Source organism: Carcharhinus amblyrhynchos, unplaced genomic scaffold, assembly GCF_965287045.1.
Source record: "Carcharhinus amblyrhynchos unplaced genomic scaffold, sCarAmb.v2.hapA scaffold_61, whole genome shotgun sequence".
In the NCBI taxonomy this organism is placed as follows: Eukaryota; Metazoa; Chordata; class Chondrichthyes; order Carcharhiniformes; family Carcharhinidae; genus Carcharhinus; species Carcharhinus amblyrhynchos.
Genome location: NW_027649801.1, coordinates 526,779 through 543,976, shown reverse-complemented (window position 1 = coordinate 543,976; position 17,198 = coordinate 526,779). Strand labels below are relative to the sequence as shown.

General features: G+C 43.6%; 1 protein-coding gene across 2 annotated transcripts in view; it reads left to right on the top strand.

Annotated features, from left to right (window-relative positions):
* The window catches only part of fam193a (family with sequence similarity 193 member A), a 192,621-nt gene extending 175,985 nt beyond the window's left edge, over window positions 1-16,636 (top strand). For both annotated transcript variants that reach the window (XM_080182522.1, XM_080182521.1), the window contains 2 exons: window positions 7,244-7,325; window positions 15,637-16,636. In XM_080182522.1, the coding sequence (XP_080038648.1) occupies window positions 7,244-7,325; window positions 15,637-15,730 (176 nt within the window). In that variant the 3' untranslated portion in view covers window positions 15,731-16,636. The remainder of the gene's footprint in view (window positions 1-7,243; window positions 7,326-15,636) is intronic.
* Window positions 16,637-17,198: the final 562 nt, after the last annotated feature.

The window sequence follows — 17,198 nt, the reverse complement described above, 5'->3', positions numbered from 1 at the left end:
TGACACACACTTTCTTGCATGAGGATTCCAGTGACTTAGGCCTTAAGCTGCAGACAATAATGAGCTATTTTTGGAGTTGTCAACCTGCAGTACATTTCCACCAGGAGAGGGAGCTCTGAGACTAGCTAGGTTAAACGCTGCCAAACATTAAAGGCGTGCATTTCCCACCATGATGTCTAACCATACTCCATATTGACCTAAATTTCCTACCTCAGTAATATCATCAAAAACTTCCTAGACTCCAATCATTATAGCCGAGCCTGGTAGGCACCGAGGAGCAGAGGGATCTTGGTGTGTGTGTATACCAGTCCCTTAAGGTAGTAGAACAAGTGATAGTGATTAAGAAGGTATATGGTATACTAGCTTTTATTAACCAAGGTGTAGAGTTTAAGAGCAGGGAGGTTATGCTGGAACTATATAAAACATTGGTTAGGTCATAGTCAGAGTATTGTGCACAGTTCTGGAATCCACATTAAAGGAGGGATATGATAGCACTGGAAAGGGTGTAGAGGAGATTTACCAGAACATTGACTGGGCTGGAGAGTTTTAGTGATGAAGAGACATTGGATAGACTGGTTTTCCTTGGAGCAGAGGAGACTGAGGGGAGACGTGATTGAGATGTATAAAATTATGAAGGGCATGGATAGTCTGGAAGAAACTTCCCCCTTGGTGGAGGGATCAGTAATTAGGGGGCATAGATTTAAAGTAAGGAGCAGGAGGTTAGAGAGGGGTGGGATATGAGGAAAAGCGTTCCACTCAGAAGGTGGTTGGGGTCTGGAACTCACTGCCTGTAAGGGTGGTGGAGGCAGAGACCCTCATAACATTTAAGAAGTATTTAGATGAGCACTTGTGATGCCAAGGCGAACAAAGCTATGGACCAAGTGCTGGAAAATGGGATTAACATAGATAGGTGGTTTGTCTTTGACCAGCGCAGATACGATCGGCTGAAGGACCTTTTTCTGTGCTGTATACCTTTCAGCCTTCTGTACCTGATATCGGAACTTCTTGAGGGTTGATGTTTAATGTTGAGAAGTAGCAGTACTGGGCAAGGAACCCACCCCTTGAGTGTTTCCTAGTTTACATGGCTAAGCTGGTCTTTATCTTTGTTGAAAGCCTTTACCTTTCACCATCATCTGTTTATTTGATTGCTTGTTCTGTTAAAATTCACTCCTCATAATTGATCATTTTCTTTCGGTATTTTATTTTCTCCTCCCCTTAATAATGGGGAATCCCATAGAAACTTTAAAAATTTTAACAGGATTAAATAGGGTAGATGTAGGAAAGGTGTTCCTAATGGGAGGACATGTCCAGACCTAAGGGTCATTGTTTGAAGTTAAGGGGTAAATCTTTTAGGATTGAGGTGAGGAGAAATTTCTTCACCCAGAGAGTAGTGAGCCTGTGGAATTCGCTGCCACAGAATGTAATTGAGGCCAAAACATTTTTAAGAAGGAATTAGCTATAGCTAAGGGATGATCAAAATGAATGGAGGAGCAGGCTCGATAAGCCAAATGGCTGACTCCTGTTCCTCCTGCTCTCCCAAAGGGCAGAAGTTATAGCTGGGGGAAAGGTAATTATGACACTATTAGGTGAGATTTAGAATACATAGGTTGGAGTAGGAAACTGCAGGGGCTGGGAACAACGGAAATGTGGAGCATATTCAAGGAGCAGCTACTGAGAGTCCTTGATAAATATGTACCTGTCAGGCAGGGAGGAAGTGGTCGAGCGAGGGAACCGTGGTGTACTAAAGAAGTTGAATCTCTGGTGAAGAGGAAGAAGAAGGCTTATGTAAAGATGAGACATGAAGGCTCAGTTAGAGCACTGGAGAGTTACAAATTAGCCAGGAAGGAGCTAAAGAGAGTGTTAAGAAGAGGACATGAGAAGACTTTGGCAGATAGGATCAAGGAGAACCCTAAAGCTTTCTCTAGGTACGTCAAGAATAAAAGATTGGTTAGGGCAAGATTAGGGCCAGTCAGAGACAGTAGTGGGAAGTCGTGCGTGGAGCCTGAAGAGATAGGAGAGGCACTAAACGAATATTTTTTGTCAGTATTCACGCAGGAAAAAGTCATTGTTGTCAAGGAGAATACTGAGATACAGGCTTTTAGACTAGACAGGATTGAGGTACATAAGGAGGTGGTGTTAGCAATTCTTGAGAGTATGAAAATAGATAAGTCCCTGGGCTGGATGGGATTTACCCTAGGATTCTCTGGGAGGCTTTGGCTTTGATCTTCATGTCGTCATTGGCTACAGGTATAGTGCCGGAAGACTGGAGGATAGCAAATGTTGTCCCCTTGTTCAAGAAGGGGAATAGAGACTATCCTGGGAATTCTAGACCGGTGAGCCTTACTTCCGTTGTGGGCAAAGTTTTGGAAAGAATTATAAGGGATAGGATTTATACTCATCTAGAGGGAAATAAATTGATTAGGGATAGTCAACACGGTTTTGTGAAGGGTAGGTCGTGCCTCACAAACCTTATCGAGCTTTTTGAAAAGGTGACCAAAGAGGTGGATAAGGGTAAGGCAGTTGACGTGGTGTATATGGATTTTAGCAAAGCCTTTGATAAGGTTCCCCATGGTATGCTATTGCAGAAAATGCAGATGCATGGGATTGAGGGCGATTTAGCAGTTTGGATCAGGAATTGGCTAGCTGATAGAAGACAGAGGGTGGTGGTTGATGGGAAATATTCAACCTGGAGTGCAGTTTCAAGTGGTGTACCTCAAGAATCTGTTTTGGGGCCACTGCTGTTTGTCATTTTTATAAATGACCTAGGTGGGGGTGTAGAAGGATGGGTTAGTAAATTTGCTGACGACACCAAAGTCGGAGGAGTTGTCGACAGTGAGGATGGATGTTACAGTTTGCAGAGGGACATAGATAAGCTGCAGAGCTGGGTTGAGAGGTGACAAATGGAGTTTAATGCGGGAAAGTGTGAGGTCATTCATTTTGGTAAGAGTAACAGGAGTACAGAATGGAGGGCTAATGGAAGAACTCTTGGTAGTGTCGACGAGCAGAGAGATCTCAGTGTACATGTGCATAGATCCCTGAAAGTTGGCACCCAGATTGATAAGGTTGTTAAGAAGGTATACGGTGTGTTAGCTTTTATTGGTAGAGGGATTGAATTTCGGAGCCGTGAGGTCATGTTGCAACTGTACAAGACTCTGGTGCGGCCACACTTGGAGTATTGTGTACAGTTCTGGTCGCCGTATTATAAAAAAGATGTGGAGGTATTGGAAAGGGTGCAGAGGAGGTTTACGAGGATGTTGCCTGGTATGGTGGGAAGGTCTTATGAGGAAAGGCTGAGGGACTTGAGGTTATTTTCTTTAGAAAGAAGGTTATGAGGTGACCTAATTGAGGCATACAAGATGATCAGAGGGTTAGATAGGGTGGACAGTGAGAGCCCTTTTCCTTGGATGGTGATGGCTAACACGAGGGGACAAAGCTTTAAATTAAGGGGTGGTAATTATAGGACAGTTGTCAGAGGTAGGTTCTTTACTCAGAGGGTAGTAAGGGCTTGGACTCGCCAACTTTAAGGGCGTTCAAATGGTCAGTGGATAGGCATTTGGATAACGTTGGAATAGTTTAGGTTAGAGGGTCATTAGATTGGTTCCACTGGTCGGTGCACCATCGAGGACCGAAGGGCCTGTACTGCGCTGTTATGCTCTATGTTCTCTCTTTATGGTCTCTAAATGGAAAATCACAATTTTGTTTCTCAATTTTTAAATTAAGGGGGGGTAGCTACAGGACGGATGTCAGGGGTAGGTTCTTTACCCAGCGGGTGGTGAGGGATTGGAATGCCCTGCCTGCTGCAGTTGTAAATGCGTCTAGTTTGGGGGCGTTTAAGAGATCTCTGGATAGGTTTATGGACGAAAAGGGATTGGTATAGGCTAGTGGGTCATAGTTTTTGTAACTGGTCGGCGCAACATCGTGGGCCGAAGGGCCTGTTCTGCGCTGTAATGTTCTATGTTCTATGTTCTATCAGTGTTGCTTCTTCACTCTGTTCTCAGTGTCTCTTGGGTCTATCTGATGCCATGTTTTTGATTCACCAAATAATGAATTCCTCAACCCTCTGTAGGTATTCTGTGAAACTAGGCAGTATTCATAAATTGTTGACCTTGAGTCATTTCAGTTTTGCAATGTAGTATTGATACTCAATAAAATGCTTGGAAGCTGGGAGTTTATTTCACTTCCTTTTGCCAACCAATTTAGAAACCTTCTCCCTCTGGTACCAACTACCCATTGGGTGTGTCTGGACAGGCAGCACCCACCTTCTGCTTTCACAGACAAGTAATCGTTCCTCATTGCTGAGCCTGGAGGAAAAGTTGGGCAGTTGTTTCATTGCAGCTGAATGGATTCATTCTCCTTCTGTTCAGCCAGCACTTTTATTGCCCATCTCTAATCTCCCTTGAGAAGTTGATGGTGAACTGCCACCTTGAACCACTGCAGTTCTTGTGGTATAGATACCCCCACAGTGCTGGGAGGGACTTCCAGGATTTTGACCCAGAGACAGTGAAGGAATGGTGATATAGTTCCAACTCAGGATGGTGTGTGACTTGAAAGGGAACTTCCAGTTGACCCCATGCATTTGTTGCCCTTGTCCTTCTGGTTGGTAGAGGTCATGGGTTTGGGAGGTATCCATCCTTGAAGCCTATGTTGGTTACCCAGGCTACAGTTTGAGCAAGGAGTTGTACAGTGATAATGATGGCAATGGTTTTTGATGTTCCAGTGGTTATAGTGAATATTGTTGCAGAGCCGTGAGCCTGTTGCACCTTAATTCAGATTGACTGATCTACCCCTCGACTTAATTAACACGCTTACCTAACAAACATCTACTAAGAGGCACGGTTTTAGAGTAAGGCAATGCCCATTTGTGGGAGATAATGAGAAATTTCTTCTCAGAGGTTCATAGATCTTTGACGTTATCTATCGAGCTATGGAGGCTGTTTCATTGAAGGTATTAAAGACTGAAATAGGTTGTAAACTATAGGCAAGTGAAGGGTTATGGAGAACAAGCGGAAAGAGGAGTTGAGGTCAAGATTGGATCACCTGTGATCTAATCGAATAGTGGAGGCTTCAGGGACTGTAAGCCGCCTCCTATTTCGAATGTTCTTGGGTTTAATTGGTCCAGCATTCACAGCCTTCTAGGAGTAAATTTCCCATTTTTACTGATCTTTGTCTGGGGAGGAGAAAACGGTTTCCAGGTTTCACCTTGTTCTTTTCCATTTGTATGCACCAGTTGATGGAGACTGTTAGCTAACTGCCTTGCATTATTCAAAATTTTAACTGGGCAGCTTGACGCTGGTCATGGCATTGTCCTGAGGAATGAACCAGTGAACAGCTGTCTTTTAATTTATTCAACTGAAAGTGTGTATATATTCTTCCTGTCTGCAAAGAACAAGGCCCTGTGTTATGTGTAACATCTAGTATACACAAATGCACCACACTGTGAGCCCAACTGACAGTAGGCCATCAGTGTAAATTATTAGCACGCTAAGGATTATTCAGCAAATGTTGCCCAATTATGGGATCTCCACTACTGTTGGACGCTGTGTTGGGGTCAGTCTGTATGTTGCCCATTGTGAACGTAGAAGGGCTGTGCTGTTCAATATCATAGAACCCTACAGTACAGAAAGAGGCCCTTCAGTCCATCAAGTCTGCACCGAACACACTCCTACCCAGGCCCTATCGCCATATCCCTACATATTATACCCACTAATCCCTCTAATTTACACATCCCTGGATACTAAGGGGCAATTTCTTAGCTTGGCCAATCAACCTAACCCGCACATCTTTGCACTGTGGGGGGAAACTGGAGCACCCGGAGGAAACCCATGCAGACAGGAGGAGAATGTGCAAACTCCACACACACAGTGACCCAAACCGGGAATTGAACCCAGGACCCTGGAACTGTGAAGCAGCAGTGCTAACCACTGTGCTACCGTGCCACCCAACTGATATGATCTGCCAGTCTTTGGGAGGTATGACTTAAGAACATAAGAAATAGGAGCAGGAGTAAGTCATCTAGCCCTTCGAGCCTGCCCCGCCATTCAATAAGATCATGGCTGATCTGTCGTGGCTCAGTTCCACATTCCCGCCCTCTCCCCGTAACCCTTAATCCCCTCTCTTATCAAAAACCCATCAACCCGCGTCTTAAAAATATTTAGCGAGGTAGCCTCCACCACTTCAACGGGCAGAGAATTCCAGAGATTCACCACCCTTTGAGTGAAGAAGTTCTTCCTCAACTCCGTTCTAAACCGCCCCCCCTTTATCTTGAGGCTGTGCCCCCTAGTCCTACTGTCCTTTCTGAGCGGGAAGAGTCTCTCCACCTCTATCCTATCCATCCCATTCATCATCTTATACGTCTCAATGAGATCTCCCCTCATTCTTCTAAACTCTAACGAGTACAAGCCTAGTTTATTCAGCCTCTCCTCATAGCTCAACCCCTTCAACTCCGGCATCAGCCTAGTAAACCTCCCCTGCACTCCCTCCAAGGCCAAAATATCCTTGCGTAAGTACGGCGCCCAAAACTGCATACAGTACTCCAGCTGTGGCCTCACCAATGCTCTATGCAGCCGCAGCAAGACCTCCCTACTTTTATATTCAATCCCCCTCGCTATGAAGGCTAGCATCCCATTAGCCTACATACCTAACATCACATTGGCATTAAAGTTCAAATATCATACTATTCGTTTGTGTGATAGGCAGAACATTGTTTTGGCTTGGCAATAGTACACTGTTGTGGTGCATACCACTCATGCTGCTACAGCATTGTAGCAATATGAAGTAGGTAGCTTCATCTGTTGCTCATATTTTTGAGACATTCTTGCAGTGCAATCTGAGGGCATTTTCCAGGGCCTAAAGTGACAGCCTTAAAGCAAGCCCCCCCCCCCCCCCCCCCCCCCCCCAAACCACCCCCTGCTGATTTCTCGAAGTGTATTTGAATGCATGAAGATGCCCATTAAGGCATACAAGGAAATTATAACATGCAGCTTCAGGTTTAACATATCTTCCACTTATTAGAAATATGCAAGAGGTAGGAAAGTAATTGCCCTTCCATCAAAGACAAGATTCTCATGGAACTGTTGGGATTCTTGGAGTTTCACTGTGATAAGATTGCCTTCTCAGCAGCCTAGTAAATAAGACCCAACAAGTTGCTCACATTCTGGAACCTAAAACACATTTTCTGAAGGAAATCTAACATTTGCAGCTGAATGAATTCATTAATGAGCAATTTATATATTGTTTTAAACAGATGACGTGTTCCTACCTAAAGACATCGATTTGGACAGTGTGGAAATGGATGAGACCGAGCGTGAAGTGGAATATTTCAAGAGGTAATGTGAACTTTGGTGGTTTATGTATTAATGGTGATGTTACCATGCATATGGCTGTAACTTTTTTATTGCCAGTCTTGTCTGTGCAGTTTTGGTCGCCGTACTTACGCAAGGATATTTTGTCCTTGGAGGGAGTGCAGAGGAGGTTTACTAGGCTGATACTGGAGTTGAGGGGGTTGAGCTATGAGGAGAGGCTGAATAAACTAGGCTTGTACTCGTTAGAGTTTAGAAGAATGAGGGGAGATCTCACTGAGTTTCAGATGATGAATGGGATGGATAGGATAGAGATGGAGAGACTCTTCCCGCTCAGAAAGGACAGTAGGACTAGAGGGCACAGCCTCAAGATAAAGGGGGGGTGGTTTAGAACGGAGTTGAGGAGGAACTTCTTCACTCAAAGGGTGGTGAATCTCTGGAATTCTCTGCCCGTTGAAGTGGTGGAGGCTGCCTTGCTAAATATTTTTAAGACACAGGTTGATGGGTTTTTGATAAGAGAGTGGATTAAGGGTTATGGGGAGAGGGCGGGAATGTGGAACTGAGCCACGACAGATCAGCCATGATCTATTGAATGGCGGGGTGGGCTCGAAGGGCTAGATGGCCTACTCCTGCTCCTATTTCTTATGTTCTTATTTGATCATAGCATCCTCCACCACAGGAAAACCTGCACAGATCATTACATAAGGAGGAACAGGGAGCTTTTTAAATAAAAGAACTGCATGGCCGCTGCCTCTGTTATCAATATTGACTCTCTGATTCTATATCTAGAATTACTGTGGTTAATTGTGATATCTCTACTGCCATTATCTCTAAGAGCTAACTCAAAGTGTATAGTCTGAATCTAACTTTGTCAATTCTGTTTCAAACTGGGCTAAACAAATGAAAAACATGCCGTAAACATTTTGAAGTCTAAGACTGCATCCAACAATTGTTTTCTAATTAATTTCAAAAACAAAATGGTTTCAAACTCATAGGGATTAAGACAGAGTAGATAAAGAGAAACTGCTCTCATTGGTTAGAGCATTGAGTATAAAAATTGGCGGGTCATGCTGCAGCTGTATAAAACTTTAGTTAGGCCTCATTTGGAAAATTGTGTTCAATTCTGGTTGCCACACGACCAGAAGGATGTGAATACTTTGAAGAGGGTACAGAAGAGGTTTACCATGATGTTGCCTGATCTGGAGGGTATTAGCTGTGAGGAAAGGTTGGATAAACACGGTTTGTTCTCACTGTAACGACAGAGATTGAGGGGTGACCTGATGAAGGTCTACAAGATTATGAGGGGTGCGGACAGAGTGGATAGTCAGATGCTCTTTCCTAGGGTTGAAAAGTCAAGTACTGGGGGCGTAGGTTTAAGGCGGGTGGGGAAAAGTTTAGAGGAGATGTGTGAGGCAGTTCTTTTTAAAAAGAGGGTGGTGAAGGTCTGGCACACACTGCCTGGGGAGGTAGTGGGAGCAGGTACGATAGCGGCATTTAAGTGGCAATTAGACAAATACATGAATAGGATGGGAATGGAAGGATATGGCTTCCATAAATTCATACAATTTTAGTTTAGGCAGGCATCATGATCGGCACAGGCTTGGAGGCCAAACGGCCTGTTTCTGTGCTATACTTTCCTTTATTCTTTGTTTATTAGCAGAACAATTGAAAACTATATAAAACCTTGGTAAGCCCACATTTGGAGCATCGCGTGCATTTCTGGTTGCCACACTACCAGAAGGATGTGGAAGCTTTGGAGGAAATGCAAAGAAGGTTCCCCAGGATGTTACCAGTTCTCGAGGGTGTTGGCTGTGAGGAGAGGTTGAATAAACTAAGGCTGTTTTCACTGGAAAGATGGAGGCTGAAGGGGTAACCTGACAGGTCTACAAAATAATGAGGGGCATAGACAGGGTGGACAGTCAGAGGCTTTTTCCTTTGGTGAAAGTGTCAACTACGAGGGAGCACAGGTTCGAGATGAGAAGGGCAAAGTTTAAGGGAGATGGTGCGGGGGGAGTTTTTTGCGCAGAGAGTAGTGGGTGCCAGGGACACACTGCCAGAGCTACTGGTGAAAGCAGATACATTAGCAACATTTAAGAGGCTTCTGGGTGAGTACATGAAGAGGGAGGGAATGGAGATAGGCAGACCATGTAAGGGCAGAAAATTTTTTTTAGTTAAACTAGGGCATCGTGATTGGCACAGGCTTGGAGGGCCGAAGAGCCTGTTCCTATACTGTATTTTCTTTGCTCTTTATTCAGAGGACGCTCATTTAAGGTGATTGGCAAAATAACCAGTGATGATGTGGGTACAAAAAAATGTATGCAACGAGTGTTGGGATCTGGAATGTACTGCCTGAGTGTGTGGAGGAGGCAGGTTCAATTTTTGGGCTTTCAGATCTGAATTTGGGAAGCACCTGAAGAGAGATGATGTGCAGGGCATCAGGGAAAAGACAGGGGACAGTCCAGTTAAGCTGTTCTTGAAGTGAGCCAACACAGCGAGCCAAATAGCTTGTTTATGTGCTGTAACTATTCTGTATTTCTGTAAACAACTGTGCACTTCATCTGTTACTGTTTCAACAATGTTGTGGGCGTGATCCTAAATTTTACAGCCTGTGTTATTGTAACACTGGTGGCAAACTATTTAAATAAGTGGAACAGTTTGAAAGTGGACCCTGTGGTTTCTAAACTATTGTGGTTTGCCACTATTGTCCCGGTTGAGCTGAGGAGGAAAATATATCTCAAATCAGCCAGATTAAGGGCAGCACGGTGGTTAGCAGTGCTGCCTCATAGTGCCAGGGGCCCAGGTTCAATTCCGGCCTGGGTGACTCTGGAGTTTGCACATTTCACCCGGTGCCTATAAGAGATTTCCCAGGTCATAGAGGTTTACAGCATGGAAACAGGCCCTTTGGCCCAACTTGTTCATGCTGCCCTTTTTTAAAACCCCTAAGCTAATCTCAATTGCCTGCATTTGGCCCATATCCCTCTATACCCATTGTACCCATGTAACTGTCTAAATGTTGTTTAAAAGACAAAATTGTACCCGCCTCTACTACTACCACGTCTGGCAGCTTGTTCCAGACACTCACCACCCTCTGTGTGAAAAAATTGCCCCTTTGCACTCTTTTGTATTTCTCCCCTGTCACCTTAAATCTATGCCCTCTAGTTTTAGACTCCTCTACATTTGGGAAAAGATATTGACTACCTACCTTGTCTATGCCCCTCATTATCTTATACATCTCTATAAGATCACCCCACAGCCCCCTATGCTCCAGAGGAAAAAGTCCCAGTCTATCCAGCCTCTGTTTATAACTCAATTCATCAAGTCCTGGTAGCATCCTGATAAACCTTTTCTGCACTCTTTCTAGTTTAATAATATCCTTTCTATAATAGGGTGACCAGGATTGCACACAATATTCCAAGTGTAGCCTTACCAATGTTTTACACAACTTCAACAAGACATTCCAACTCCTGTATTCAATGTTCTGACTGCTGAAACCAAGCATGCCGAATGCTGCTTTCACCATTCTGTTCACCTGTGATTCCACTTTCAAGGAACTGTGAACATGTACCCCTAGATCTTTGTTCTGTAACTCTCCCTAGTGCCCTACCACTAACTGAGTAAGTCCTGCCCTGATTCAGTCTACCAAAATACATCACCTCACATTTGTCTAAATTAAACTCCATCTGCCATTCGTCAGCCCACTGGCCCAGTTGATCAAGATCCCGTTGCAATTGGAGATAACTTTCTTCACTGCCACTATGCCACCAATCTTGGTGTCATCTGCAAATGTATTAACCATGCCTCCTATATTCTCATTCAAATCATTAATATAAATGACAAATAACAGTAGACCCAGCACTGATCCCTGAGGCACACCAATGGTTACAGGCCTCCAGTTTGAAAAACAACTCTCTACCACAACCCTCTGGTTTCTGTCAAGAAGCTAATTTTGTATCCATTTAGATACCTCACCCTGGATTCCATGAGATTTAACCTTATGCAACAATCTACCATGCGGTACCTTGTCAAAGGCCTTGCTAAAGTCCATGTAGACAACATCAACTGCACTGCCATCATCTACCTTCTTGGTTACCCCTTCAGAAAAGTCAATCAAATTTGCGAGACATGATTTTCCATTCTCAAAGCCATGACTAATCAGTCCTCGCATCTTTAAATGCCTGTAGATCCTGTGTTTCAAAATATGTTCCAACAACTTACCCACCACAGATGTGAGGCCCATTGGCTTGAAGTTCCCAGGCTTTTCCCTACAACCCTTTTCAAACAAAGCACAACATTTGCCACCCTTCAATCTTCAGGCTCTCACCTGTGACTATCGATGATTCAAATATCTCGGTTAGAGGACCTGCAATTTCCTCCCTAACCTCCCACAATGTCCTGAGATATACGTCAGGATTTATCTACCATGATAACATAAGAACATAAAAAATAGGAGCAGGAGTAGGCCATCTAGCCCCTCGAGTCTGCCCCGCCATTCAATAAGATCATGGCTGATCTGAAGTGGCTCAGTTCCACTTTCCCACTTTCTCCCCATAACTCTTAGGCTTTTGGTAGGCAAGGGGACTATCTACCCACGTCTTTTAAATATATTTAGCGAGGTAGCCTCCACCGCTTCAACGGGCAGAGAATTCCAGAGATTCACCACCCTTTGAGTGAAGAAGTTCCTCCTCACTTGATGCACTTTAAGACTTCCAGCACCACTTCCTCTGTAATATGTACACTCCTCAAAACATCATTATTCATTTCCCCAAGTTCCCTAGCATCCATGCTAACATGCAAGTTCCCTAACATCTGGGTGTTCTGATTTCCTTCCACAGTATAAAGATATGTAAAATAGATGGATTAGCCGTAATAAATGTGTGGGGTTAAGGAAATAGGATTGGGGGAGTAGGCCTGGTTAGGATGCTTTTTCAGAGAATCGGTGCAGACTCAGTGGGCTGAATGACCTCCTCCTGCACTGTGGGGATTCTGAGATGACTTTATCAACTTATTTTTTTCTCGTATTTCCAAAATGAACAATTGCTGGACTGATAAAATGGTTCCAGCTGATCGCATGTTAGCACTTCTTATCCTTCCTTCCCTGAGACCTCTCTGCTCCAGTTGATCACATGTCAGCTGCCATGAGTTTGAGTGGTTTGAAAGTGGACAAAGGCTAACACCGCGCATCTCCTGGAACGAAATGCTCCTTGCATCGCTTAACATTTCAACCAAACCAACATAATGGTTTTGCAGATGAGATGTTTGCAATGAGCAAAGGCAGCTGTTTGCAATTCCCAGCCTCCAATCTGGTGCTAATGGCCTAAGCATTACCTGTTCCAACACATTTTGGTTTTCAACCAGGGGCCTCGTTAAACAACTTGAAACCAGTGCCACATAACCGAGACTTGAACTGTCTGAATTCCTTTAACTAAGAAGTTATAGGCAATTATTATTTGACCTCCATGTGAAACAGTAGGTCTAGCCACAGCCTAAGTGGGAGCAGGAAGAACTCTGACCCCTTGTCAAAATTGCAAACTACTGGAACGTCGGAGCGTGTGTCTTCAAGACAAACTCAAGCTCGCGTGCCTTCTCCATCAATAGAAATCTTTCTACCCTCCCTTTCCCTTATTCCTCTTCATTGTATTCGTGCAAAAAGGGCAGAGCAGAAAGAAAATAAAATTAGGAAATGCTGGAGAAACTCAGGCCTGATAACATCTATGGAGAGAGAATAGTCTGGATGACCCTCCGTCAGGGCTGGCCAAAAAGCTGTCTTCTGTACTGCAAGTCCTTATCAATGACTTGGAAGAAGGGGCTGAAGGGTGGGTTAGTAAATTTGCTGATGACACCAAGATTGGTGGAGTAATGGATGAGGTGGAGGGCTCTTGTAGGCTGCGAAGAGACATTGTTAGAATGCAGAGCTGGGCCGAAAAGTGGCACATGGAGTTTAACCCTGATAAGTGCGAGGTGATTCATTTTGGTAGGACAAACTTGAATGTGGATTAGAGTCAATGGCAGGGTTCTGAGGAATGTGGAGAAGCAGAGAGATCTTGGGGTTCATATCCACAGATCTCTGAAGGTTGCCTCTCAAGTGGATAGAGCCGTGAAGAAGGCTTATAGTGTGTTAGCGTTTATTAACAGGTGGTTTGAGTTTAAGAGCATGGGGTTATGCTGCAACTATACAGGACCTTGGTGAGACCACATTTGGATACTGTTTGCAGTTCTGGTCACCTCACTATAAGAAGGATGTGGAAGCATTGGAGAGAGTGCAGAGGAGATTTGCTCCCCCAACTCCAAATCACCTATGTAAATCGTTGCAGTCCCAACACACACCCCTGAGGCACATCACTAGTCACTGATTGCCAACCACAAAAACACCCTTTTACCTCCCACTCTTTGCTTTCTGTTAGTTAACAAATCCTCTATCCATGCTCTTACATTACCCGTAACACCGTGCACCTTTACCTTATGTAGTAGCCTTTGGTGCAGCATCTTGTCAAGTGCTTCTGGAAATCCAGATGCCCCACATCCACAGGCTCCCCATTATCCACTACAACTGTAATGTTCTCAAAGACTTGATGCACTTGAATTTGCTGAAGAGAGGGGAAAATTCTTAAACTATAAGATCATAACTTGTAGTACAGAAGGAGGCTATTTGGTCTGTCACAACTGTTAACTCTAGAGTGCTATCCCCCACAGATAGGGAATAGAATATGTTTGTACTAAAAGGCTGCAGACCACCGAACACTGTTCTGACTGCTCAGCTTTTGGAGGGATGTTAAAGCAGTAGAGTGGAAATGGGTGATTCACTTAGGTGATTTCAGGGATGGTAAACTAGAAGAGATTTGAGATTTGGAGACAATTTCCATTAGCACAGAGGAGGTTACGAGAAGATATTTGATGTGTTTGAAATTGAGAAATGCTTTTTCAAGTGAAAGGGAAAGACTGGTGGTGGCCAAGTCTGCGATAAATGGTTATCAAATTTAAAATTGTGATTGAGATTAGAGAGTTTCAAAGCAGTTATTCAAAAAATCTACCAAGTGAATCATTTGGCACTTTGCCACAGGGAGTAACTGAGATCAAGACTGTTCTGTCTTTTATAGGGAGAATAAGCTAAATGTATAAAGTGCCGATGAATTTTAAAAATTCTTCCATGGCATGTGTGCATCGCTGGCAAGGCCAGTATTTTATTGCCCATCCCTAATTACGCTTCAACTAAGTGGCTTGCTAGGCCATTTTGGAGGACATTTGGGAGTCAACCATATTGCTGTGGGTCTGGAGTCATATGTAGATCAGACTGGGTAAGGATGGCAGATTTCCTTCCCTAAAGGATATTAGTGAATCAGATGGATTTTTACAACGATCAATAATAATTTCATGGTCACCATTATTGAGACAAGCTTTAAGTTCAGATTTATTAATTGATTTTAAATTCCACCAGCTGCCTTGGTGATTTGATGTGCCGGCGTTGGACTGGGGTAAACACAGTAAAAAGTCTGACAACACCAGGTTTTAGTCCAACCGATTTATTTGGTAGTAAACGCACAAGTTTGTGAGTTTACTACCAAATAAATCGGTTGGACTGAAACCTGGTGTTGTCAGACTTTTTACTTGGTGATTTGAGCCCACGTCCCCAGATCTCTGGGTCACTAGTCTAACGATGTTACCACTACACTGTTATCTCCCCCAGAGCCATGAAGTGAGAGCACAGGTTAATTTTGGATTGCCCTTGCAAAGATGGGCCATAAACATGGTGAATGGAAACACCTCTTCCTGTGCTATCAGCCTGTATTGGTTCCACTAAATTTAAAAGAAAAGAAACCCGTACATAATGTGAGTACTAATCATTACCCTGGACTTAGAGCAGAAAATTGGCCAAAGGACACAGTCCTGATAACAGATTCAGAATTTCTCACGCAAAGGTGTGGATCAGGGACAAGATTGAGCTTAGATCTGAGATCCCATCCTTTTACTGAATTACCAGTCAGCATTCACAGTCAAGACTCATGAAATATGATTATCCCACTGGTAAAAGCATGGAGAGTGTGATGGTCACTCATGGATGGCTGCCCAGGTAAGAGTCCTGGGGAGAGGAGAGATGGACGCAAAACTGTGGAGGCTGATCGTGGATAGGTTTTTAAATAAAGAGCTGGTTCACGGTGGTAGTTTTATGGTGTCCACTCAATTAACCAGTTGTGTCTCTGGGTTTGCCTTCAATTCATCGCATTTTTTATTGAGGTCTTAAACTGAAACATTAATTCTTGCTTCTCCACAAATGCTGCCAGACCTGATGATACTTTCAGCGGTTTCTGTTCTTTTAGGTAATTGTCTTCCTTTTCCTTCTCAGGTTCTGCTTAGATTCAGCCCGGCAAAACAGACAGAGACTCTCCATCAACTGGTCTAACTTCAGCCTGAAGAAAACCACCTTTGCTGCTCACTGATCAGATGAAAAGTTCCCTACAGGAACTAACTTGTGACTCCACTGAATATTCTCACTCGGATATACAGTACTGTGCTGCGCTGAGAGCTCACCAGGTTGTTCTGGAACTGCCTTGCCTTTCTCTCCCCTTCATCCTTCTCCTACCCTCACCATCCCATCTCCCCCACTGCTGTGTGTGGTTCTGCACTGGGATAGGTGCAGGACGCCTTGGCCCCTAGGACTTCCTTACGGTTTTTGGAAAAGGAGTTGGCCAGCTGTTAATCCACTTTCTCCTTACCTGATTTATTTTTTTTGTTTGCTTGTGTGTTTGTAGTCTGTGAGTGGGACTTGTTCAAAAGTAGTCATAACCTGCTCGGTTTGGAACTCAAACAACCTTCCGTCTCTGACTTTTCTTCCCTAGTGTTCTGCCCAAGCTTATGCTCGGGTGAAGGTCAATCTGATTGTTCCCTCCTTTGCATCAGTCTGCCGTGACTTTTTATTCACGTCTTGCATTCAGCACTGTACATACAGTCCGACTACTGACAAGGGAATGGACTTCATCGATTTTTACTCTTCATTGATCCAGCATTCCCTCAACAAAATGGTTTGAATGAAGGGAATGCTCATACTGAACTGGGCAGTGAAAACCCAGTAGCCTCCAGTACTCCTTCACAAATTCACTGTTTAAAGTGTACAAGGTTACGCTATATTGTGTTTGATTTCTGACTTGTAGCCAGCTTGTGTAAGAATACTTGCAGAATGAATTCAAAAGAACAATGCTCACACTATCGACCTGTTATAGAGTGTATAATTGTATTAACACTGAAGCCTGAACTGGCTACTTTTTTAACATATTGTTAAGTAATATTAAAAAAATCATGTCTTTCTTTTTGAAAGATGGAATACAGTAGTATGGCAGAAAGGTGAATGTCTGACTTGCCTTTTTCTCTCAACATCTAAATGTCTTTTGGTGCCTTGCATTTCTTAATATGCAGAGGAAGACTGAAAAGAGGACTTGTACAATAAATGGTAACATTGAAAAGGCATGGAGAAGTAAGAGAGACTTGGTAGTACTGAACTTGAGTGTTGCTGAGAAGAGAGACATAGTGTCAATGCTTATTGTCTTGCACTCCTCAGGACAAATGCAAGAATAGCAAATTTCAAACAATCACAACTTTATCACAAAGGAAAGCAAAGTCAAAAATTTAAACGTGTTAAGGAAGCCGTTTCACATTGCTGCTATGCAGTGGCTATGCAAGTGGCATTTTCTGTCTACAGGATGTTGCTGTCAGTCCAAAAAAAAGTATGCCTACCACATAGTTGGACAACGTAATGTATGAATTTCTATGCTGCTACAATACCAGGTATGTTGGCCATATGTCCCAGTATTTGGTCAATCAAATCAAACAACATGTTCCTTCAGTTGCTCATAATGGGTTATTTTGCAAATTGGCAGCACTTGCTGAATATTCCTGAGGACCCTGTTGGTA